The 25,795-nt window shown below is 36.2% G+C and overlaps 1 protein-coding gene across 1 annotated transcript; it reads right to left on the minus strand.

The window, feature by feature from the left end:
* Window positions 1–4,219: 4,219 nt before the first annotated feature.
* On the minus strand, window positions 4,220–23,935 carry CRISP1 (cysteine rich secretory protein 1). The gene is made up of 7 exons (XM_087817133.1): window positions 23,876–23,935; window positions 19,277–19,405; window positions 16,518–16,608; window positions 15,295–15,440; window positions 9,460–9,557; window positions 7,688–7,776; window positions 4,220–4,350 (listed from the first exon to the last, which is right to left on the minus strand). The coding sequence occupies exons 1-7, from the start codon at window positions 23,933–23,935 to the stop codon at window positions 4,220–4,222; spliced, it is 744 nt and encodes a 247-aa protein (XP_087673259.1).
* Window positions 23,936–25,795: the final 1,860 nt, after the last annotated feature.

The following is a 25,795-nucleotide window of genomic DNA, read 5'->3' on the forward strand; positions in this document are numbered from 1 at the left end:
TTTATTAGCTTCTTGTTACTGCTTCCTCTGGTGGTACACAGTTTTATTCCATCTGAAGTTTGGAAGAACAAGTCCTTAATGCAAGATCTCTGTGTCTTTCTAGTTGCATGACCATAAGAAGTCACGGGAAGCCCTGAAACCTCAGTATCCTTGTGTTAGACCAGGCAGTTCACTAGGTATTAAAAGAGGAGGGAACGAACCGAACAGTGACCCCCCGAAGGGAGTAACCAGCATCTTTCCACCAAATGGAGCAAAACACTTGCCTAGTTGACTAGGCAGGAAAGACAGCTTCCCAGCCACCAGGGAGGTAACCAGTGTTGTTGGGCTGAATTAATGTGGGGAGGGAGGAAAGATGCGTGGGATTCCCTCTACCCAGGACAGGCAAGGCAGAAGCCAAGTGACAAAGCAGAACTGTGAGGCCTGTGCAGTAGGAGCCGAAATGGCAACCACAGAAGGGGGAAGGCAAAGCCTGGGAAAGCCTGGGAAACGATTGGATTGCAGAAGGGCACAGCCCCTGGAAAATTCAGGAGAGAGACTGGGTAAGGGAGGTTATCAGCACAGAGCCAGGAAAAGTCAGGGTGGTTTGAAAGAAAGTCTGCGCTTTCCCAAGCTCAAAGAAAGATGTGGGAGCTGGACAAAGAATCCAGCATGCACCCTCCTTGGAACACGCCCATGCCCCTCCTTCTCTTGGGCTCAAACTTTTTGCCTTCTTTTTTCCTAAACGCTGAGGGTCTTCATGAGACTTGCAAGCAGGGGAGCAGCCAGGGCACAGAGGGCTCCCCTTTGGCCCCCATACCTTCCTTTCCCGAGTCCTCGCAGCTGCAGGCAGCCCGCTCTGTCTCCCCCCAAAGTGTGCTATCGCTGTGTGCTCCCATACAACTCCTCCTACACCAGTGTCCCTGGAATTCTTTTCCTGGGACACTGCCGAAGAACCTGTTTCCTCTCATAACGCTCATATGTAGAACTGTGATAATAAATTTCACCCCAGAAGGCTGCTGTATAGTTTAGATGATATCATGTAAATAACTTAATGTCTACTATACATTTGGCAAAATTCTGAATACCCGAAGGCAGTTCCTATAGAGATAAGGGCTTCTGCAGTCCACAGTCTGAAGCCAGGATCCTCAGTGCAGTTGAGGTTTGCAGATGTGAAATAATTGTCATGCCTCTCAGAGATAATAAGGCTTTATTTAAAGAACACACTTTTAACAAAGTTCTCTGGCCCTACCCAGTTTGATTTGGTGGTTAGAGCGTCGGCCCTTGGACTGAAGGATCCTGGGTTCGATTCCAGCCAAGGGCATGTGTAGCCTCAGTTTCGGGCTCAATCTCTGGCCCCAGTTGGGGTGAGTGCGGGAGGCAACCAACCAATGTGTCTCTCCTACATTGATATTTCTCTCTGTCTCTCTCCCACTCTCTCTGAAAAGCAATTGAAAAAATATCCTAGGGTAAGGATTAAAAAAATTAAAAAATATATATATACATATAAAATTCTCATACCTCTGATTTTTTTTTTATTACATATTGGTTTCAGGTGTACAGTTTAATGGATAAATAATCATATACTTTACATAGAGTTCCCCTTGATATTTCCAGCACTCCAACTGGCACCACACTAGTTTATACAATATTATTTACTATATTTTTTATGCCATACTTTACATCCCCTTGACTAGTTTGTAACTACCAACTTCTGCTTCTCAGTCCCCTCACCTTTTCACCCAGTGTCCAAATGCCCCCTCCCCTCTGGCAACCACCAGTTCTCTCTCTGTATCTATGAGACTGCTTCAATTTTCTTTGTTTATTTTGTTCTTTAGATCCCACATATAAGTGAAATCATATGGTATTTGTCTTTCTCTGACTTCAGTGAGCATGGTCCCTTCTAAATCCATCCCTGCTGTCGCAAATGGTAAGATTTTAGTCTTTTATGTTGCTTAATAATATTCTATTGTATATAGAATATTATTCCACAGCTTTTTGTACCACAGCTTTTTAAAAAGAGATTTTTTAAAAAAGAGTTTTTATTGATTTTTAGAGAGCAAGGAAGAGAGAGGGAGAGAAAAGCATCAACCACTGGGGCATGTGCCCTAGCCCAGAATTGAACCAGCAACCTTTTGGTGCTGAGCCACATGGGCTGCACCACAGCTTTTTTATGCACTTGTCTTTTGATGGACACTTGGGTTGCTTCCATAGCTTGACTATTGTGAGATCACACAGTTCTTTTTATTTTTTTTTTATTTTTATAAATCCTCTATTTCATTTCTACATGAGGTGATAGGATTCACCTTAGGGAAATTTCTATGCTCCTTCATCTGTTTCCTTCCCATAAAAAGATTTGAACATTACAAGCTGATCTAAGAAGGGGAAATACTATGTCCCCCTTATTATTCAATAGCTCAGGGTATATAATCCCAGAACTGCCTTGGGATTTTTGTACTCTCAAAAGTGAGGAAAGGGTCATGCCTTCCCTTGTATGTTACGGAAAAGGAGTCATGATAATGCTCTACCAACCTCTTAAGCGTTGAGCACATTTTGAAAATCCACCATGACCCCTAATGTAGGCAGTTGTCAGTCTGCACATCTTGGATCATTCAATATAAATTTGCATAGAACCTGGGTTTATCGTAGAGCTCTTTTAAATGAAAATGGAGGGTGGCATCAAATCCAGATCCTTCAGTTTACCTTTCCTTCAAGTTTCCCTGTAATCTGGACCCACTTTTGTACCCACTTACTCTCTCCCATGAATGCAACACCCTAATAAGTTTTTTGTCCTCAATGATGTTCTTTACTCTCTTTGCTTCATAGGTCTTTCAGACATTTATTAGTATATGTGTACATACACACACACACACACACGCATGCACACACACACACCTGTTTTCAATGGAACAGTGTGCTGTGCTTTAAGGCTCCTTCCCCTCTAGAGTATCTCTGGAACATACCATGAGATTTCATTCTATAAGTAATATGTTATTACGATCACAAACATTCCTGATAAGGTGTGGTCCTGGGGGTGATGTTGGGAAGCATTAAAAAAGTTGCACTGGCCCCGCCGGGCGTGGCTCAGGGGTTGAGCATCGACCTAGGATCCAGGAGATCACGGTTCGATTCCCGGTCAGGGCACATGCCCAGGTTGTGGGCTTGATCCCAGTGAGGGGTGTGCAGGAGGCAGCCGGTCAATGGCTCTCTCATCATTGATGTTTCTATCTCTCTCTCCTTCTCTCTTCCTCTCTCTGACTCAATAAAGATATATTTTAAAAAAATGTTGTGCTATCATTTGGGTCACATTAATTTTATTTAGCATATGAAGCTTATTTGGGGTCCCACAAACAATTTTCATCCTTGAAGTAAAACTTGGTTTCTCCATCTTCTTTCTTATATGTGTTATGACAAATAAAATAAATCTAGGTGAATTTCCTTCTATATAAACTTTCGGAAAAGAAGAGCACATTTAGGGGGGGAAAAAGCCTGAAACTGAAAACAAAACACCAGGTACTGGGCTCTCTGGGTAGCCATGCACTTCACCAATTTGTTTAATGTTCCGATTCACTAATATTTACACCTTTGTTTGAAATGAAGAAGATAATACCCTCCATAGTTTATGAATTACACTATGTATGTGGTCAGTGCTGAATCCATATTTTGTTCAATTAACGACACAGATTTTTTTCCTGCTTTACAACGTGTATAGCTATAGCAATGAAACAATAAGACACTTAAACCACTTGCAATTAAACAATATTTACCTTGCAATTAATGAGGCTGGACTCATGGTTTGCTTTGTAGAGTATTTTAATGATTGATTTAAAATAGAAGTAAAGGTAAAAAGTGGAGAATTAATTATTAGACCATGTGAGTTTTGCAGGGAAGACAAACATCAAGATAGTTGGAGACATGAACATGAGAGGAAGGAGTTAAAGAGAGAAAGAGGGGCCCAGTCATGCCATCAGCTGAACCTAAGAACTCTAAATCACAGGATTTACTGGGGGGTGGATGTTAAGCTGGACTTCTCACTCCAGAAGTAAGTTAAAATAATGTTACTTCAGGATGTAGCAGGTCAGGAGTGGGTGGTATAGATGTAAATATCTGATGTCTGTATATGATTAATTAAAATTAGGATCTCAAGTATAATTAAAACCAAATGAAATTCAGCAAAATCTACTGAAACAAGGTAAGGTAAAAGATACTAAGCAGCAGACATTTCCCCAACAGCACATTATAGTTATGATATCTCCTTATCGGTACAAAAACAAGTGGCTTTGCATTGTAGTTGAACTGACTTGTGAGAGCATCCAAGAATAACTTTTTGAATATCGCAGTTAGTGTATTCATCATAGTGATGGCAGGGGTTAGCTGCAAGGAAAAAACATGTTTGCACAATATTATCTCAAAAAATCACAGTCAGTTAGGAAGAGATCATCTCCTTAAAGACCTAAACATAAAACTTATTAACAATAGCTAATTAATTTTGATGATCATGGGCTAATAAAATTAGAATGGAAAACAGGTAATGAGTTAAATGAGGTCAGCTATTAAAGAAAAAAGGGTGAAAGTCTGGTCTGATATTAAACAGGTTTCTTTCATCTTGAAATCATCAACATCATAAACTATATGTAATAAAGTGATAAAGGTTTTATTTACTCATTGTGGTCTGTTTATATGATGTTCTATCATTTTATGGGTAAGGCATTGCTTTGGATTATTAAAATTATTATATAGCCATATGTGCTAGGGTTTATTTCTGGGCTCTCTATCCTATTCCACTGGCCCATGTCTGTTAAACCAGTACCACACTGATTACTGTAGATTTGTAGTAAGCTTTGAAATCAGAAAGTGTAAGTCATCTAGCAGTTTTTAATGCAAAAAAATTAATGTATAGCCAATGTAAAAATTGTATAAAATCCACACATAGAGTAGCAAAATTTCTCAAATAATCTCTTTACCCTGAGGTTTTCTTAAATAACAATTCAGTGGGCTTTATTCTATGAACAGGCACCCACGTACATCAGTTTCTTTAAATAAGTTTTCAGTCATTATCCCACTGTCTTCTGCTACGTAGTGTTTTAGAGAAATACGGTGTGATGGATTTTTTTTCTTTTTACGTAACATGTTCTTTCTTTGACTTCTCTAAATTGTTTTTATGAATCTTGTTTTATTTTATTCTTTACTCTCCTTAGTTTCATTGAGATATAATTGATATATAACGTTGTACTAGTTTCAGGTGTACAACACTATAATATGATGTACGTGTATACTGTGAAATGATTACCGATTAGTTTAGCTAACATCCATAACCTTACAGAGTTATACTTTTTTTTTCCTTCTGATGAGAACTTTTAGGATTTACTCTCTTAGCAACTTTCAAATATACATTACAATATTTTTAACTTAGGCAAAAGGTTGTACATTGCATCCCCAAGAGTTATTCTTCTTATAACTGGAAACTTGTACCTTTTGATCACCTTAACTCATTCCCCGCCCCCACCCCACCTCTTAGCCACGGAAAACCAAGGACCTTTTCTCTGTTATGAGTTTGGATTTTTTTAGATTCCACATATATGTGAGATAATATAGTGAGCTGTCTGACTCAGCTCACTTAACGTAACACCCTCAGTATTCTTCTGTGCTGTTGCAAACGGCTGGATTTTCTTTTTTTGTGGCTGAGTATATCACATCTACTTTATCCATTTATCTGTCAATAGACTGTTAGGTTGTTTTCTTGTCGTGGCTATTGGTGAAAACAATGAACATGAGGGAGGGTGCAGATATCTTTTTGAGTTAGTGTTTTCAGTTTCTTAGGATAAATACCTAGAAGGAGAGTTGCTGGATTGTATGGTAGTTGTAGTTTTGGTTTCTTGAAGAGCCTCCAGACCATTTGCCATAGTGACTGCACCAATTTGCATTTCCATTAACAGTATACAGGGGTTCCCTTTCTTCCACACCCTATCAAACACTTGTTATCGCTTGTCTTTTTGATAACAGCCATTCTAACAGGCAGGAAGTTGTAACTAATTGTGGTTTTGATTTGCATTTCTCTGATGATTAGTGATGGTAAGGGTCTTTTCATCTCCTTACAAGAGAGAGTATGAGAGTCAAGGGCAGTCACTGTCTTCTTTGGAAAATGTTTATTTAGTTCCTCTGCCCATATTTAAATCAGATTGTTTGGGGGTTTTTGCTATTGAGTTGTATGAGTTCTTTATATATTTTGGGTATTAATCTCGAATCAGGTGTATGATTTGCAAATATTTTCTATTTTATAGTTTGCCTTTGCCTTTTGTTGATGGCTTTCTTTGCTCTGCAAAGCTTTTTAGTTTGACCTACTTAGTTTGTTTGTTTTTGTTTTTGTTGCCTTTGCTTTAGGTATCAAATTTTAAAAGTCATTGCCAAGACCCATATCAAGGAGTCTGCCCTCATGTTTTTTTCTTCTAGGAGTTTTATGATATCAGGTTTCACATTGAAGTTTTTAATCTATACTGAGTTAATTTTGTATATGGTGTAAGATAGTGTTTTTTTTTCATTCTTTTTCATATTTTCTAATTTTTCCAACACCATTTATTGAAGAAACTATCCTTTTCCCTTATATGTACTTGGCTCCTTTGTTGTAAATTAATTGACTACATCGGCATTGGTTTATTTCTGGGCTCTCTCTTCTGTCCCATTAATCTATGTGTCTGTTTTTATGTCAGTTCTATACTGTTTTGATGACTAAAGTTTGTAATATAGTTTGAAATCAGGAGTATGATACCTTCAGTTTTATTTTTTCTTCTCAAGATTTCTTTGGCTATTTGGGGTCTTTTGTGGTTTCATACAAATTTTAAGATTGATAGTTGTATTTCTGTGAGAAATGCCAATGGAATTTTGATAGGGATTGTATTAACTCTATAGATAGCTTTGGGTAATATGTACATTTTAACAATATTTTTTTTTACAGCCCATGAGTAGGTAATATATTTTCACTTATTTGTGTCTTCTTCAACTTTTTTTTATCAATGTATTATAATTTATCAGTATATAGATCTTTTACTTTCTTGGTTAAATTTATTCTTAGTTATTTAATTCTTTTTGATGTAATTATAACTGGGATTGCTTTTTAAAAATTTTTTCTGATAGTTTGTTATTTGTCTATATGAATACAACTAATTTTTGTATATTGATTTGTATCCTGCAAGTTTACTGAATTTAATTGTGAATTCCAGTAGATTTTGGTAGAGTTGTTAAAAATTTTCTATATACAATATAATATCACCTGCAAATAAAAAGTCTTTCTTCTATATGCCATCATAAGGTCAAGCAAGTAGGGAAATTATGGAGCAGCAAGCACTCTGAGAACACTGATCATGTGAAAGCAAATTTAAGGGTTGCAATAAGAGAACACTGAAATTTTTTATAAAGCACAGAAAATGTATACTTATGTTAACATTTTATCTATGCTGTCCCTATTAGAGTCTTTAAACTTTGAGGTGGACACTTGAATTTAGACCTAGACATTCTAATTTCCATTCTAATAAATTCAATCAACTGTCTTGGTCACTCTGGGGAGAAGAAGGGAACATGAAATAACGTTGATCTTTCCTGTTAAATGATTGAGATGAAAATTATAGCAAAGTGCAGTATTATTAAATGCTTGACTTAAAAGACACATGGCTCCCAAATCAAGTCAATAGTAAGCAAACTGAGATGTAAAACTTACTACAAAGTTTATCTTCACAGTTATCTGGGCAGTCTTCACATGGGTTTCCTGAGTTATAAGGTCTGTTCTTTAGGCCTTTGTCATTTCCCCTTAAAAAAAAAGAAAAAAAAGTGGTCTAATAAAATTGATGTTTGGAAAATACATATAAAATGTACTCCCTATTTATAATCAACTATAAAAATAATTTTTGAAAACCACTTGTATATAATAATGATAATCTTTAAGATGAGTTTAATATTTCTAGATTTACAACAATGATCTTTTATCTTTTCAAATGGACAACAGGCAACTCTGGTATCCTAAGAATATTTTGAGGCAGTTTACACTTCTTTGGACAGCCTAGTCCTAAGTAGCAGAACAGCTTGAGAGCTGTTTACAATAGGAATTTTTTTCTTTATACCCATAAGGACTTGATAAACAGTCACATGAAAGTACATGGTACTTAACAATGTTAAGAAAAGTTTTAAGTGAGTGGAGATATTCTAATTTTATCTTGCACTATGTCATAAGAAACTTGATACATGTTAGTGTCTTTTAGAAACACATGATGTATTATACAAAATAAAAGTACACCAGCATGGCTCAATCTAAAGAGCTAGAGGAGAGAGTGTGTGGGTAAGACTTTCCAGTTCTGAGATAGTTTGAAATTTCAGAGAAGACAGGTTTAACTGCAGATATCTTAAGAAAACAATGTGGATTATAGCTGATTCATAGTTCATATAACTTAAAAAATAAAGTAAATGTTCTGGCTGAAAACATTTTATCTAATATTTTTTCTCTTTGATATTTAAATTGTTGAAGATTTTACCTTATAAAAGAAATTTATCACTTAATTTAGTAAGGGATCTTGTCAGATACATGGTGAAATCTTTTGCCAAGAAAATTCCTCTATCACAACTCCAGGTATTCTACTTTTTTTTTGTATTGTCAGAGGTTCACCATAGACCACCAACTCCTTCAAAGATTTAGCACAATTTCTGTGTTATAAATGCAAGCAGATATTACTTTTCTTAGCCTTAATTACATAGATAAAATCACAAGTATTATCTACTAAAATAAAGACATAATAAGAACAGAAATAACTCATTTGGCGCTATTCTACGAATATGTTATATAAGTCGAATCTATAGTGATTTTGGAGATCTCACTTAAAGTGTAAACGTGGTAGCATATGATCAGATAAATCATTTTCATTGGTTCATATTGAATAACTTTTATTGGGCTACACACATGGGTGACAGTGCTAAAATACCATGGTGACAAAGGAGTACACCTGCCCTTCATTGAAGCAATCAGATTATTTCTTCTAAAAATTGCTACTCACACTGTTGATATTTTGTAAATTTAATCTTTAAAGAAAAAACATATACCAATAGTTACACTAAAAAGCTAAATACAAGAGTACTTGGCTTTTCCTGTTTATTCTTGACCACTGCATTTCTGTCCTTGCATTATAAAAGTACTCTGCATTGTTGAAGTAAATATCCTTGTTTTTTGTTTAAGCTAGCTCAACAACACATAGCAAGACTAATTATAATATTTCTGAATTTAAACATTCTATTCGTGATATATAGATTTATTTAGAAAAATAAGATGTAAAGTGTGTGTGTATATAATGTTTTAAGTAATGGCTAAATGACATTTAATCTCTAAAATTCTACTTAACTGAAATGTAGTATTTGTTTGATTTTTATTCTATATTTGAGAAGTTAGAATAAGGAAGGGGGATATATTTCTAAAAACTATGTGAACCCAAGCTGTATAATACATACTCATGACAATAGTGACAAATATAGAGGTATTTAGGTTTTGATCTTTTGCAGCATGGTGACACATCACAGCCAATGAGGTAAGAAGTAGCCCAAACAAGCTGTAAATATAAAGAAATTGTTTTGTTAAAATTTGATATTTTCTAAATGATTATAATATGAATATTGTTATATATGATTGAAAATAAACACCTTTACTGTTAGGATACTTTCAGTATTGCTTATTAGGAAGTCATAAAAACAGAAAGATTCCCATATGTCTAGTTAACACACACACACATGTACACTCATTGGCCATTATTGATCCTAGCTCATTCTTTTCTTCTTCTCAAATCTATATGGAAAATAAGATAACATGATAAAGGTGGCTTGGTGATTATATAAAAATCAATGTGTGGAAGAAACTTTATTTGAGCATCAGAGAATAGAAATAGTGCAGAGCAACGAGTTGGCAAAATGACTCAGGTTCAAATTCTATCTCTACCACTTCCTGGTGGGATGGTATCTACCATGATATACCACAATATTGTAGTTTTGTTTTGTTTTTAATCCTTCTAGAGGATATTTTTCCCATTGATTTTCAGAGAGAGTGAAAGGGAGGGAGGTTGAGAGAAAGAAAGAGAGAGAGAAACAGAGAAACATGGATGTGAGAGTGCCAGGAACATCGATTGGTTGCCTCCCACATGCACCCCTACCAGGGTCAGGAATCAAACCTACAACCAACGTACATGCCCTTGGCCAGAATCAAATCCAGGACCCTTCAGTCCAGGGGCTGAAGCTCTAACTACGGAGCCAAAGCAGCTAGGGCAATAGTTTTGTAGGACAATGTCTTTAAAATTAATTAGGAGATACATATTGACATACTAAAAATTAAGTGTCATAATCTCAGTAATTTACTTTCAAAGGGTTCATAAAAAAATGTGTATTTTTCTATAGAGATATAAGCAAATTTGACAGAATGTGAGTAACTTATGGATCTAAAAAGGAAGGGTATTTGTTATACCTTTAGTGAAATGCTTTTGTGGACTTAAAATGTTTTGAAATAAAAAGCTGGGCAAAGAAGGGTAACAGCAGAAAGATGATGGATTAGGAAGTTCCAAGCCCTTATTTTCTCATGGATATGTTAAAAATCCCTAGTAGTGTCTGGTTAAAATAACTTTATAGAAGCTGTAGAAAGCTGTCAAAGATTTATAGCTACCAAGTGACACCAAATCAAGAAAAAGCCACAATCAAAATGCCAGAAAATTTCAATGAGTTTTTACTCTTCTTTGACATACTGCCTCCCTACATGCCACAGCATGGTTGGGAGGAGATGGTTTAGATTCCTCACTTTGGCTGGAGGACCTTATTTGCAATGCTCTAACCTCTTATGTGCTATCCCAAGAAATATTCTTGTTTCATTATTTAGAGCTCAGGTGGTAAACTGTGGTAGAGTTCAGATCTCAGGCTAAGAAAAGCCATGGGAAACTGTTTAGCTCATTAGAGCTGAAGGGAAATGCAAACCCACTGACACCTAGGGCAAGATACTGTGAATAATGAAATGTTACAGAACATCTAACGTGCCAAGAAGAAGGTGGGATGAGAAATTGTGGGGAATTAAGACATTTAAAAGCAGCTATGTATTTGTGGAAATGTAAAAAATATTAGAGACATAGTCTCAAGCATGATGCATGCTCAGAAAAATAACATAAGAAGACCCCTAAGTTTCATCCTGAACTGATCCCCAGGCTCAGAATATGCCCTGTTCATTAATCAAGGTCTTTCCTACAAGACTGGGGAAAGTTGCTCTTTTTGTTCAACTGTCCTATTTTCAACAACAAAGAAATAACAAGGAATATAGAGAAACAGAAAAACATGCCCCATTAAGAGGAACACAAGAAATCACAGAAACCATCCCTGACTATACACAGGCATTAGATTTACTATACATAGACTTTAAAACAACTGTCTTAAATATGCTTAAAAAGCTAAAGAAAAACACAGATAAAGAAACTAAAGTAAATCAGGGAAACAATATATAAACAAAATGAGAATATCAACAAAGATTAAAAGTATTTTTTTTTTTTTAAGAACCAAAGAGAAACTCTGGAGTTGCAAATACAATAACTAAATTCAAAAATTTACTAAAGGTAATCAGTAACATTTAAACAGGCAGAAGAAAGCATCAACCAACTATAAGACAGGTTATTTGAAATTATTGTATTTGACTAGCAAAAAGAAGAAAGAATGAGGAAAAGTCAACAGAGCCTGGGGAATTTGTGGGACACCATAAAGTAGGCCTTTATACACATTTTGGGAGTGAAACAAGGAGAATATGGAATAAAAGGAGTAGAGAGATTATTTGAAGAAATTATTGTTTAGGATTTCCCATATTTGAGGAAAGAAATTGATCTACAAATCCAAGAAGCTCAATGATCTCCAAGTAGAATACAGCCAATACTAAGGTATATTATATTCAAATTATCAAAAACTAAAGACTAAGAATGAATCTTAAAAGCAGCAAAAATACAGTGACTCATCATGTACAGGAATTTGCAATAAGATCACTAGAGGATTTACCAGCAGAAAACTTGCAGTACAGAAGACAGTGGGTGATATATTTAAAGTTCTGAAAGAAAAAAAAATAGTGAATCAAAAATCATATATCTTGCAAAACTGTCATTCAGAAATGAGGGAAAATTAAGATATTTTGAACAAAAAAAATCTGAAGGAGTTTATTGCCACTAGATATGCCTCACAAAAAGATTCTGAAGGAAATATTTCAAATGAAATGAAAAGAAACTAGACAGTAACTTGAAAACATGAAAATATGATGATCTCCAGTAAAGTAAATACATGGTCAAATATAAAAACAAAGATCATTGAAATTTTGTTCTGTAGTGCCATTTTTAATTTATTACAGGATTTAAAAGATAAATGCATAGTAGTAATAATAATAAATATCTCCTAATAGGTGTGCATCATACAAAAATAATTGGTATCAGTTACATAAGCAGGGTGCTGGAGCTGTGAATGATTAATTTTTGTATGAAATTGGTTATCAGTTTAAAATAGATTATTATAATTTTAGAATATTACATACAATTCACATCGTAACCAAATAGAAAATATCTATAGTATACATACAAATGAAAATGAGCAGGGAATCAATATGTGCCACTACTAGAAGTCCACTAAACAAACAAATGAAAAATGTAGCAATGGAGAAAATAAGGGACGAAAAACTGAAAACCGTTTCCAAGATGATAAAAGTAAGGAGTAAACAAAACACTTCAGCCAATAGCAATGGAATATACTTTTTGTCAAATATACGTGGAAAAACCTCCAGGATAGACTACATGTTAGGCTACTAAACAAGTCTTAATATATTTAAAGTTTGAAATATAGCAAAGCATCTTTTCTTATCACAAAGGAATGAAACTAAAAATCAAAAGCCAAAAAAATCCCAGAAAATTTGCAAATGTGTGGGTATTAAAAAACACACTCTTTAAAAAATGGGTAAAAAAAGAAGTTAAATGGGAAATTAGAAAATATCTTAAGAGAAAAAAACAAAAATTCAATATTCTAAAACTTACTGTTAAAGCAGCAAAAGCAGTGCTAAGGAACATTTATAGCTATAAATATTTACAATCAAGACTGAGATCTTGCCCGGCTGGTATGGCTCTGTGGTTGAGTGTTGACACATGAACCAAGAGGTTCCCATTGGATTCCCAGTCAGGGCACCTGCCTGGGTTGCAGACTCGATCCCCAGCGGGGGGGGGGGGGGGGGGGGGGGTGCAGGAGGCAGCTGATCGATGTCTCTCTCTCATTGATGTTTTTATCTCTCTATCTCCCTTTCTCTCTCTCTAAAATCAATAAAATCATATTTTATAAAAGGAATAAGATCTTAAATCAATAATCTAAAGTTTTACTTTAAGAAACTAGAAAAAAATAATAAATAAAAGCCAAAGCTAGCAGAAGGGAATAACATAGCTTAGAGCATGGATAAACATAATAAAGAAAATCAAAACAAAGAAAATCAAATGTAACTTCTTCAAAAAAGATCAATACAATTGATAAATTAGCTAGAGTAACTAAGGGAAAAGAGAATAATTGAATAAATTACATAATAAATATCAGAGGAAAGATAAGTAAAATAAAGAATAGAAAAGCAATAGAGAAAATCAATGTAACAACCAGGTGATTCTTCAAAAAGAGCAACTGTAATAAAAAAGCTTTTGAAAGCAAAAATAAAAAAGCTCTGGCTCTTATGGCTTCACTGGTAAATTACACCAAATATTTAAAGAATAACTAATACCAACAATTTAAAAAGTCATCTAAAAGCTTCAAGATGAGAAAATACTTTTTAATAAGTACTGCGAAGCCAGCATTATTCAAATACTGGAAGCTGACCCATACACTACAAAAAAGTAAACTACAACCCTGGACAGTGTGGCTCAGTTGGTTGTCATCCATGTGCTGAAGGGTCAAGGGTTCCATTCCGAGTCAGGGCACAAGCCCAGGTTGCAGGTTGGGTCCCTGGTCCCTGGTTGATGTTAATATAGGAGGCAACAGATCAATGTTTCTCTCTCACATCGATGTTTTTCTCTCCCTTCCTCTCCCTTCCTCTCTTTCTAAAATAAATTTTTTTAAAAAAAGTAACCTGCAGACCAATATACCATATAAACAGTATACAAAACTCAACAAATTAAGTTTAGAATCATAGAAGAAGAATTATACACTGTGACCAAGCAGGCTTTCTTCCTGCAAAATAAAGATGGTTTAACACATAAAAATCAGTCAATGTAGATTACCACATTAATACAATGATGAGAAAAAAGGCATGATTACATCAATTATAATAAATAAGCATTTTATAAAATTCAATACCCTCTCATGATAAAAAATGCTCAATAAAATAGTAATTAAAAACTATTATAACATAGTAAAAGCTATATATGTAAGCCTCTCTGCTAACAACATAATTAATGGTAAAGATAGAATTATTCTTCTAAGATCAGCAACAAAACCAGAATGCTGACTTCTGCAACTTCTGTGAAACATAGCGCTGGAAATTCTAGCCAGAGCAACTAGACAAGAAAAATAAAATCATCCAATATGGAAAGAGTAAGATTATCTCTGTTCACAGATGACATAATCTTATATGTAGGCAACCTGATAATATCACAAAAAATTGTTAGAATTGATAAACAAATTCAGCAAATCTGCAGAGTACAAAATTAGCACAGGAAAATCAACTGTGTTTCTACACACTTGCAGTAAACAATCTGAAAAAATTTAAGAAAATAATTTCATTTAAAATAGCATCAAAAAGAATAAAATACGGGGTGGGCAAAAGTAGTTTAATAATAATAAATAAGTAATACAAGAATAAACTGTGCTTTGCATGTTCACAACTATAAACCTACTTTTGCCATCCCCCATAGAAACAAACCTAATTAAGTAGGTGAAAGATTCGTACTCTGAGAATGAGAAAACATAGCTGGTAGATGTTATAGAAGACTCAAGAAAAACTAAATTAGAAAGAAGGGGCTTCTCTGTATTATGTTACAATTATTTTCATTCTTTACAAATATTATTTATAAATGACATTGATATATTATGATTTTTTTTTACTTCCTAGAAAATCAAATATGTAAAGAAGAAAACATCTCCCCTAAGCCATCTATTAAGGGAATCACATTTCCTTGTGTTGCAAATTATAAGAGGAGCTCAGTGGGTCGAGTATAAGTTTGCAAAAAGTGGGTAAAATGATTCTCCTTGGTTCTCACTCACCTATTTTTCATCCATGATCATAGTCACTGAAGCAATGTGTATATTTGCCAGTTCACAAATTACCTGAGTGTAACGATCAGCTGTTTTTGTCTCCTCCTCCATAGAGTCACCATACTTAAAATAGTAAGACTCATTGTACCAGATTCCAATTACCTCTTCCCAGGACATAGGGAAAGGTGTCAAATATTTATTTTCTCCACAAAAAGTATCTGAAAGGAGAGAAAAGGGTTGAGTCATGCTCTAAAATTTTGAGAATGCTTTACAAGAATGATTTTCTTATTTTTATTTTATAAATGTTTCACTGGTTATCCAAGCCATATCTTATAAGAGGAGGCAAGCTCAGTTCTATCTCTGCTGGCAATCTTCTTTCTCTTGGATGAATAAACTTCTGGAGAGAAGTTGACAGTAGGAGGTAATGCGCAAAACTTGGAAATCAAATTAATCAGCATTTTAGCCTTTGTCACTTCCAAGCCAATGAAGAAACGTGAAATCAGCGAGAGCAGACTCTTGCGTTGTAACAGGGCCCGTGGTTTGAAAACAGCCACGCAGAAGTATTAATCATGTAAGGTCCTTGAAATAAACATTTGCCCATTTAGTCATTCCACTAGTGATGTGAGCTCTCAGTCAAACGTGGTATTCAGTCAGGAGTGATCTGCATTTCTCTGGGGAAGGGAAGACTCACATTGCTAATTCACTGCTTAAAAACATTGGGCAAATATGCTCAATAATCTGTAAATTTGAAGGTTTCTTTAGCATTTTTAAATATTTTGTAATTAAAAAAAATCTCATAAATATTATTAATCTCTACATTAATAGGAAGTAGCTTTGGCTTTCCTGGAAATTTACAGTGACCCACCTATTATACATGCCATGAGATGGACTCATTTTTGAGCGCCTGTAATAGTTCTTCTGGGAAGCTCATTAGAATTGAATAAAACTTCCCGACTGTGCTAATGTTCTATAGCTTAAGGTATGGTGACACTGTGAGTAGCTGAAATAACTACATAGAGTGGGAACCTTCCAGCTATCCAGCTGTCCATATGGTCCTCATTGTATTACTCAACTATTCTGTCACACCAAGGACTCTGATTCTTTTTTTCTGGTAATTAGAATCTGGAATTTGAAAATTTCAATATCTAAATTAAAAAATTAATAAGAGTGGGCCACAATTCATTTAGGGGGCAGATGTAAATACAGGTGGCACGACTTAAATTACCTTTCCAGGTTACTTAAGAATCCCTGAGGACTTGTGAGCACAAAGGCCAGTCATACAGACATACACCTACTTTTAATTCTCCTTTTAATCGCGTTGCTTTCCTTCATGTCACAGAAATTCGACAGTGCTTTGGTGTTGGCCGCAGCTTCCTCACTCCATCCCTACAGAGGAAGAGTGAAATACTACACACGATCTGAACATTTCCATAAGAAGGTTCCAGTGTATTGTTTTTAAAAATCCAAAGCTAGAAATAGCCTCAATTTAAATGATTGAAGATAATTTAAATAATTATACTATTTTAAATAGCTTAATGGAAAGGGGAAGACAAATGTTCAGTTCACTGTTTTAGCCTTTACATTTACAAAATCAAAATTTGGTGATAAAGTTTTCGGATGTAGCTTCTCTCTCAAGAAGCATTAAAGAGGCTAAGTAAATACTTCCAGTAAAACACACCAGGGTTAGAAATCCCTCCCATCGCTTATTAGTACATGTTATTTAATCTTTTGGAATTTGTTTCTTCCTCTGTAAAATGTAACCCATAATTCATACCCAATAGCTTGCTCAAAGATTTTAATATGATAATTCATGTGAAACGATTGTGATATGAAAAACCTTATGTTACGTGTTCAATAAATAAATGATGACCGTCACTAGAAGCAAGTACAGTGTCACACATTTCCATATAAAATTGTGAGTAATAATAAAAAAAATTATAGCTAATACTACATGCCAGGATCTGTTACCAGCTCTATATGTATATTCTCTTCAATTTTACTCACAGGTTGGTTGTCATACATACTGTGATGCACCACCCAGGTCCCTTTCTGAACTGAAGCCCTGATTTTCTCTTAAGCGGGGAGTCCTGCCACAGGCAACTCTGCTACTGCTTGTCCTCCCTAAAATTGTTCTTATCCGTGAGCATAATCCCTTCTCTGGGGCAGCCCATGGCCAACAGCTAGTATATGTGGGAACTGTAAATCCGAGGCCAGCTCCCTCCAACTCGGCACAGCTCAGAAGGGTTGCCCTAGGCGTAGAGTTTCCTGTGGGATCAGCTGAGGCCTCTGTTGGGGCTGCCTCACAATCCAGCCCCTCCATATGCTCAATGCTGCTTCTCTCTCTCCCTCCACGGGCAGGCATGAATCTGGAGATTGCTCCCCGGTAAACATCCTGAGTGCTAATTTCCATCTCCGAGTCAGCTTATCTTATTGTGTAAATTAACTGCAACTTCATTAGGTAGAGTCTGTTGTTCAGACCTCTTTGAGGGAAGCTCTATAGGACACTACCTCTGATTTATGTTGATAAGATACTCTGTTTTTGTGATACATCCCTGATTAAATCACTAGTAAGTATTTATGGTTATTGTACCAAAGCTATGAATTCTGGCTTTAACAAGTGGCTCTATTCAATCAGGTCCTAACCCACTATACAGATTTTCTTTATTTTAAATCCCTGCTCTTCAGCCCTACTGTCTATAATTCTATCAGTTTCTTTCTATCCATGTCCTATGCATTGTTGATGGAACAGCTCAATTCCCACATTCCCTTTAAAATTTACTGTTTCACTGGTGTGCTTAACTTGTCACCTGGTTGCTCTCTCATACTTTTGCAGCTTAGCACCTGAATATTACCATTCTTGTGTTCTGTTTTCCATTATATAAATGTTTAGTCCACAATAATAAAATCTCTGAAAGCAGAGGTTTTATTTTCCATTTACTCTATAAACTTCTTAGTACCTCGCAACTACACTTATTTGCTCATCTGGAAACCAAGGAGTTTGGACCATGTTCCTAATAAGGGACGTAACTAAGAGCAGGTGCCTGGAGCTCGCCATTTGCAGTTGAATCTGTACTGACGCAGCCCTTCTGACTGGAGAAGATACCTAATTTCTCTGACATTCAGATTAATCATCTGTAAAATGGAAAGGATAGTATCTAATCACAGAATTCTTTAATTAAATGAATTAATATGATAGGTTCTAGAAGAGTGCCTGTCATGCTTCCTCCCCTTTGTCACTTGCATGAGGAAACTGTCATTTAGAATCACTCTCCTGCGTCCAAACTATTTCAAATCCTTGCCACTTTAGGCCAGTCCAGGGTCCAAGGAACCATAATAAGTGTTCCCAAAATCCTGAATGATACTTCTGTGAGATAATAAATGCAACACTAATCACCTGAGACCTCCCTAAATTTGTTTTGGTCTATAGCACCTAGTCTGCTCAAATACCAGGTTTATAGTGGAAAGACAATTTCTCCCTCCTTCTATGAGATGCAAGGGAACTGAACAATAGATTTGTCACTATTTGTTTACCTGGCTTAGAACCTGTACTTGGTGATTCTCCGATGAGCGTCTCAGCCTCTGGGCTGCTGCCCAGTGAAGGCAGCTGGGAAAGGCCTCAATACCTTGGTACGCAGGGTCTGCTATGTTGAAGACACTGACTGGCGGCATCAGCACCAGCTGGGAACTTGGCACGGTCTCCACCCCAGGCCTCCCAAACCGGGACCTCAGAGAGTGGGGCCCAGGAACCTGAGCCGTCCCAAGTCCCCCAGGTGATTCTCAAGCACACTCAGGGCTGAGCAGCACTGTCCTCGGGTACATTATGAATGCGGCCAGGCTGCCTGAGTTGAAATTGTTGCTCTGCCATTTACTAACTGTATTTCTTTGGGAAATTTGCTCACCTCCTTGGGCCTCTGTTTCTTCCTCTGCTGTGCCATAGGTTTGCTTGTGAAGACCAAACTTTTAGTACATTGAAAGTGAATAGAACTTAATAAAAACTCAGTGAACATCATTGTTATTATCGCCACCATTGTTACTGCTTTTTAATTAATCTTACCATTTTCAGCATGTTACTGGCTGTTGGCTTTACACTTCTCCTGAAGTTGTTATGTAAATCAACAATTTCTTCTTGGACGTTTTCCAGATCAGTAACAATCATATCATATGAAACTGTACTGGTTTTTGCCTGTTACCAGAAAATTCTTAATTAGTTTTACTTCTTTTATGTGGAATTTGTCATGTACTATATACTTACAGACCTATACACAAGTTTGATTTATAGTTTATATTGAGTAAGTAATTATAAACAGCATTTTTAAATTTGTCATCTCAATATGATAGTTTCCATTTATTCAGTGCTAGTTTTGAGGATTTCTGAATGTCAGTATGACATTATACAATAATGCAATTACAGAATAATGCATTATAGAATAATGCAATAGTCTATGATGGGATTTATTTGAAATTTATAATTGGTACTTTGGACCATGTTGAAGAGACTGTTGTTGGGCAATGTGAACCACAATAGGCTATACCTTGATAGCACACCTTCTACTGACTGACTCTGCTTCCTTGGCTCATTCCCCACCATATCTCCAAGTGTTTCCTTTGCTTCCCAGAAAAACCACTTACCCTGGAAATCTCGTTCAAAGGTGTGTGTCTGAGAAAACTTAATGTAAGAGATTCATTATCGAGCACAAAACCTCAAGTGTCTTTAACTCAGATTTTACATATTTGTATTATTTATATGAGAAAACATTAACATTTTCATCTGTAAGTATAAAGGGATATTCAAATCAGCTACAATCTAGAATTTGTGACTTTTAAAAATTAATTTACCTTTTATCTGCAACTCACTAAGAAGAAAAATACATGTCTTAATGTTTTAGGTTATCGTTAGTTGCAACAAACAGCAGCTTCTTTATAATATTAAGTGCCTTATGCATTGTATTTATCCTATCTAGCATGTAAAAATATAAAAACCATTTATTTCCTTATACCAAAGCTACTGACTTTAGCTCATAATAAAATTATTTGGGGGAACATTAAAAATGTAGTATTTTCTTTGTATCGTTGAGGTATTTAGAGGTACATATTAGTGGATGAGCAAAACATATTTGGGTTGTAGTCCTAATTATACCATTGAGTGTTTTGTTTCTGTTTCTGATTGTTGAAGTTCTTGTTTTAATAACTAGTGAGATTCAGGCCTTATATATTCATTCCATTGCTAATAGCTCCTCGCACTTCTCTCCTTGCTGTAGGCACCATTCACTTTTTATATTTAATTTTGATGTGTTAAAACCTTGTTATAGTTATAAATCAGACAGCTCAGCTTGGATACTGATGGGATACTTACCTTTTCTGGGTAAACAAAACGAAATGGTATTTTTATTCCATGTAAACAATGGGTTTATACCAGGGTTGATATACCCCCTCCTCAACTTCCCTCTTCTCCCACCAGGCATTACACGACATCTAGAGACATTTTCTGTTGTCGTGACTGGCTGAGGAAGGGTACTCTGCCATCTGTGGACAGAGGCTAGTGATTCTGTTAAACATCCTACAAGGCCCAAAACAGCCCCAAGTCACCAACAAACTCAAACTGTAAATTCAATATATCCTTTAAATGTCTGTAACCTACTTGGTCTGTTGGCAACTAACTCCATTGGCTAAGCTGTCAGTGTAGAAATAGTCTTTTTCTTGGTGTAAGGGATGACCCATTCTCTTCACCATTCCCCTACCTGTCCTACCTGTCTTCCTTCACCGGGACGGACTGTGGCCACAGCCTGGCCTTCTACTGGCCCCCAGAATTATTAGTGCAGGCCCTGTGGCCTCTACATTCTTCCTCTTACTCCCCTATCCAGTTTTTCACAGTCCATTCTCCAGTCATCAACCAGAGCAAACATTTCAAAATATAGACACAACGGAGTAACTTTCCTGTGATAAATTGACAATCAAGAGAGGACCACAGACATGGAAGCAGGAAACAGATTGACATATCTCAGAGGGAAGGAGGGAAGGCAGGAAGGTGGGAAGGAGGGAGGAAACAGATTAACCAAAAAACTTATTTTGCATCTATGCACAGCCCAGGGATACAGACAATAGACAAGTGAGGGCCTGGGGTGGGTGGGACATAGGTGGAGGGGGTCAAGGGGATGAAACCGGAGACATCTGTAATACTCTCAACAATAAAATAAATTTAAAACAAAGTCTTCAACAGTTTAGAAGTTTTAGAAAGAACTAAATCTTAGCCTGTGAAGACCCTACTGACTTCTCAACCTCTATTGAAGATATGCTCCCCTCCGTTTCTCTGCTTTAGTCTCGGTGATTTTCTTTTAGTTATCCCAATGTGCCTGTTTCCATACTGCCTCAGAATATTTGCCTAAAGCCTGTCCTTTTGTTAGAAGCTCTTTCAGCTTGCTCTACCAAGCCATGTCAATTTAATTTACCCTTTAGATCTGAGGCCTACCAAGTCCTACTTACCAAAGAAGTCACTGATTACATCTGACAAGATCAAATCAGCTTCATTATCTGATTGCGAATCTCTATATTTTTCATTCAAAGACCTTATTCTGGAACATTTATCAAATTCTCATGGAGAACTTTTTATCTCAGTAAAAAAATTATTTCTCTCCAATTAGATACCTAGTATTCCAGTAAACTCTAACACTGAAGAGAAGTTTAAAATAGCATTCAAGCCCGGTGGTCAGTCTCTTTCATTTCTATCTGGAGTTTAAAAGTTATCACACACTTTTTTGGTTTGTTTTGGTTTTTGGACAAATTGAAACAACTTATTTTTTACTTTAACTGGGACTCATGTATTTGAGGCTCAATTTGTCTTATTTTCATATTTTCATTTAAAATTCTTAAGCAGTAATTATCTGAGCAAACTATGTATAAAATTGCATGCAAATGTTCCAGTAATTATGCATCTGTAGAATGTAGACATGTCTATGTTTAAAAAAAATTTTTTTACCCTCACCTGAGGATATTTCTCATTGATTTTGAGAGAGAGAGAGGGAGAGAGAAACATCGATGGGAATGAGAGACATTGATCAGTTGCCTCCCGTATGTACCCTGACTGTGGCCAGGGACCAAACCCACAACCTAGGCATGTGCCTTGACCCGGAATCAAACCTGAAGCTCTTTGATGTATGGAAAGAAGCTCCTACCAACTAAGCCACAGGGTCAGGGTTAGACATATTGTTTCATCAACGCTTCGGTCTTTTCATATTTTTCCTTTGTATTCTTGGTCAGTATTGGGTCAGGCTCTTGTTCCCTTGAATGAGAGGGGTTCTACCTATAACTTTTTGACCTGGGCTTTTAACTGAGATACTGATTCCTTCTTCTTCTTCTTTTTTTTTTTTTTTATCGACATAAGAGCGACACATCAATTGGTTGCCTCCGCACAGGCTTTGACCAGGGCCGGGGATTGAACCTGTAACCAATGTACATGCCCTTGACCAGGAATCGACCCCACGACCCTTTGGTCTTAGGAGTGATGCTCTAACCACTGAGTAAAACTGGCTAGGGCCTGATTCCTTCTTTCACAAGGAAAACTAGGCCTGGCTGTCTCCCAGAACTTGCGCTAAGTGGCCTAGACCAGCTTAGTATTAACTAGATCTTAAAGGCAAATGTAACGTTCTCACTGTCTGCTTCAGCTTAGCTTTTCTTTACTGTGAAGTGTGAAGATCCCCCTTTACAATGGAGGAGTAAAATGGCAGAGAATCAGAAGGAAGGAAGAAATCTTTAAGACTCTACTTCTAGCTTACTGGAAGATTCTTAGGTATTGGACAACAGCTCCACCTGGTTTCTCTTTGGAGAAATGGTGTGATATAATCTAAACCAATATCCCTATAGTCTAATGTATATAGATTTTCTTTTGTTTATGACATTAAGTACCTTACACATCTGACTTACTGCGCATATAAAAATATAAAATTCTTTTTCTATACCAAAGCTATTGACTTCCGCTTATAATAAAAATATTTTTGGAAACATTAATAAAGGTACTATTTTCTTCATATCACTGAGGTAGTTAAAGGTATATATTAGTGGGTGAGCACAACATATTTGGGACTTATTCCTAATTATATTATCGAGTGTTTTGTTTCTGTTTCTGATTGTCGAAGTTCTTGTTTTTAATAAGTAGTGAGATTCAGGCCTTTATATTCACTCCATTGCTAATAGCACCTCACACTTATCTCCTTGCTGTTGGCACCATTCATTTTTTATATTTAATTTTGATGTGTTAAAATCTTGTTATAATTACAAATCAGATAGCTCAGTTTGGATATTAATGGAATATATACCTTTTCTGGGCAAACAAAACAAAACAGTATTTTTCCCATTTAGTCATGCAAAATACATGGATAAATTATAAATAAGTAACTCTTGCCTTACATTATCAGCCAAACTACTTAGGTTTACTTTTAGGCTCTTCCACATCCTAGTTACCTGACCTTGGCTACATGACTTAACTTTTCACTGTGATTTGGGATTAAGAACAGTAGTTGCCTAATAGGGCTACGGTGAGAACTAGGTGAGTAATAGGCATGGCATCCTCATGATAGTGCATTTAATGAAGTGAGTCTACTACAGGGTTAGCTCTTATTTCTCCTGGGACATAATTATGAAATATGCCAACCCCACTTACTCTTGAAATTAAAACAAGCAGAAAGCCAGCAGTGGCAGCCAAAAACAGGAAGTATTTCATTGTTATTCCTGGAAAGAAAAGTAACAAATTTTAGATTATTGTCAACTCCTGAGATAAAGTTTTATAATAAGACTTGTTCAAAACTACTTTTGCATATATTTGCATTTTCTGCATAAAGAAACTGGCAGGATTAGGACAAGGTTTAATATGATAGTCACTGGGATCAAGAGGGGAAGACAGAACTGTGATTGAAAAAATAATAGACAAATTGAGTACTTAGATTTACATATAAACACATAGTTTCTACAAGATACTGTTTGCTGTTTTTTCCAGAATTTCTATCATGACTCATTTTGAGCATTATGTTGATAATGTGAATGATTTATTATAAGTTATTTAAAATTTTGGCTGAAGTTTGATTTTAGGCTGTTAATATTTCTCTCTTTAAGTAATGCTATGAATATGTTGTTTATGTGAGGTTCAAATATCTACCTGGAGCAACTGAGTCAAAACATGAAGATGAAGATTAATACTTGGGCATCAGTAGTACCTTAAGCAATTTAGAATGAAAATTAAATCCAGGTAATTATGAAGGTATCACCATTGGCCCAGAACAATTATGAAAGTACCGGCATTGGGCTCTGGGGGAGTCCTTGGAGACAGACTCAGAAAGTGGGGCTGGAGGGATGGAAAAAGGCAGGGAATAGGCAGATTTTGGCAAACAGCAAATCCTGCAGAAGTAACAAAGGTGCAGACATAGAGGTTGAAATTGGATTTAGAGGTTGAGTAGAGGTTGTGGGGGTGGAAAAATAAGTGGGCCCAGGGTAGACACTCTGGGGGACCCAGACAGAGGTTTATTTCCTAGATAATAAGAACAGAATTGCCCCAGGGCCTGGACCAAGGCCAAGCTTCAGAATAGTATAAATGATTCCCCATCACCTGGAGGACTGCAAATCTAGGAACTAAGCAGGTCATTCTAACCTAGAAGTTATAGGTGTTTGTACTGAAGTAAAGGCAGCTTTTCTTTTTCTTCTCTTTTCAAATTTTTATTTATTGATTTTAGAGAGAGAGAGAGAAAGGAATGGGGGGTGGAGAGAGAGAAATATCGACCCATTTTCCCACTCATCTGCTCATTCATTGGCTGCTGACTTGTGCTGGGATGGAGCTCACAACCTTGGCATAACCACAGAGCAGAGCCACCTGGCCAGGGCCAATGGCAGCTTTTCTGAACAGACGTATTGTAGAAGCAGCAGAGGTATGACCTCATTGACGTTAGCATCAATCTCTGCTTACCCTTATTTTATACCCAACAGGCAATTTTAAGCTAAAACTCTCTAAATATTTTCAGATAATAATACCAGAAACTTGATACACTATTTAAATTTATTTTCCTTACATGTCTAATTCAGATTGTATTTTTATTAATATATAAACAAAATGGATATTTGCAAGTTATATTTAGTAGAAGGGAAGATCAAAAATGAGAAGAAAAACACTGAGAAGACTTGAGTGGTGCCCTCTGGCATGCCCTAGGTATGCAATCCAACACATTGTATTGTTAGACCAGGACTGTTTTGGAAAGCGCTCCTAGGAGGAATAGTGCCTTCTTTGTCTTAGCGAAAGAATTCGTAAGAATGGACACTACAAGGAATATATTGTCAATCTTTTTATCTTCTTTACCTCAGTGAATGTGTCAATTAAAAAATTACTAAGGTGCCTTAGCCAGTTTGGCTCAGCGGTTAGAGAGCTGGCCAGTGGACTGAAGTTTCCTGGGTTCAGTTCTGGCCAAAGGTACATACCTCAGTTGCAGGTTCGATCCCCAGCCCGGTCGGAGCTCGTGTGAGAGACAACTAATCGATGTGTCTCTCTCACATCGATGTTTCTCTCTCTCTCTCTCTCTCTCCCTTCCACTCTCTCTCA

The sequence above is a fragment of the Miniopterus natalensis genome, chromosome 5, assembly GCF_054644295.1.
Source record: "Miniopterus natalensis isolate mMinNat1 chromosome 5, mMinNat1.hap1, whole genome shotgun sequence".
Taxonomy (NCBI): Eukaryota; Metazoa; Chordata; class Mammalia; order Chiroptera; family Miniopteridae; genus Miniopterus; species Miniopterus natalensis.

Bases quoted from the DNA above. Each gene is read 5' to 3' on its own strand.
- CRISP1 (XM_087817133.1), bottom strand. From the start codon at position 23,935: ATGAAATACTTCCTGTTTTTGGCTGCCACTGCTGGCTTTCTGCTTGTT. The intron at 19,406-23,875 runs GTAAGTGGGGTT...TTCTGGTAACAG, and splicing joins TGCTTGTTTTAATTTCAAGA to GCAAAAACCAGTACAGTTTC. The intron at 15,441-16,517 runs GTAGGTGTATGT...CTCTCCTTTCAG, and splicing joins GATTAAAAGGAGAATTAAAA to ATACTTTTTGTGGAGAAAAT.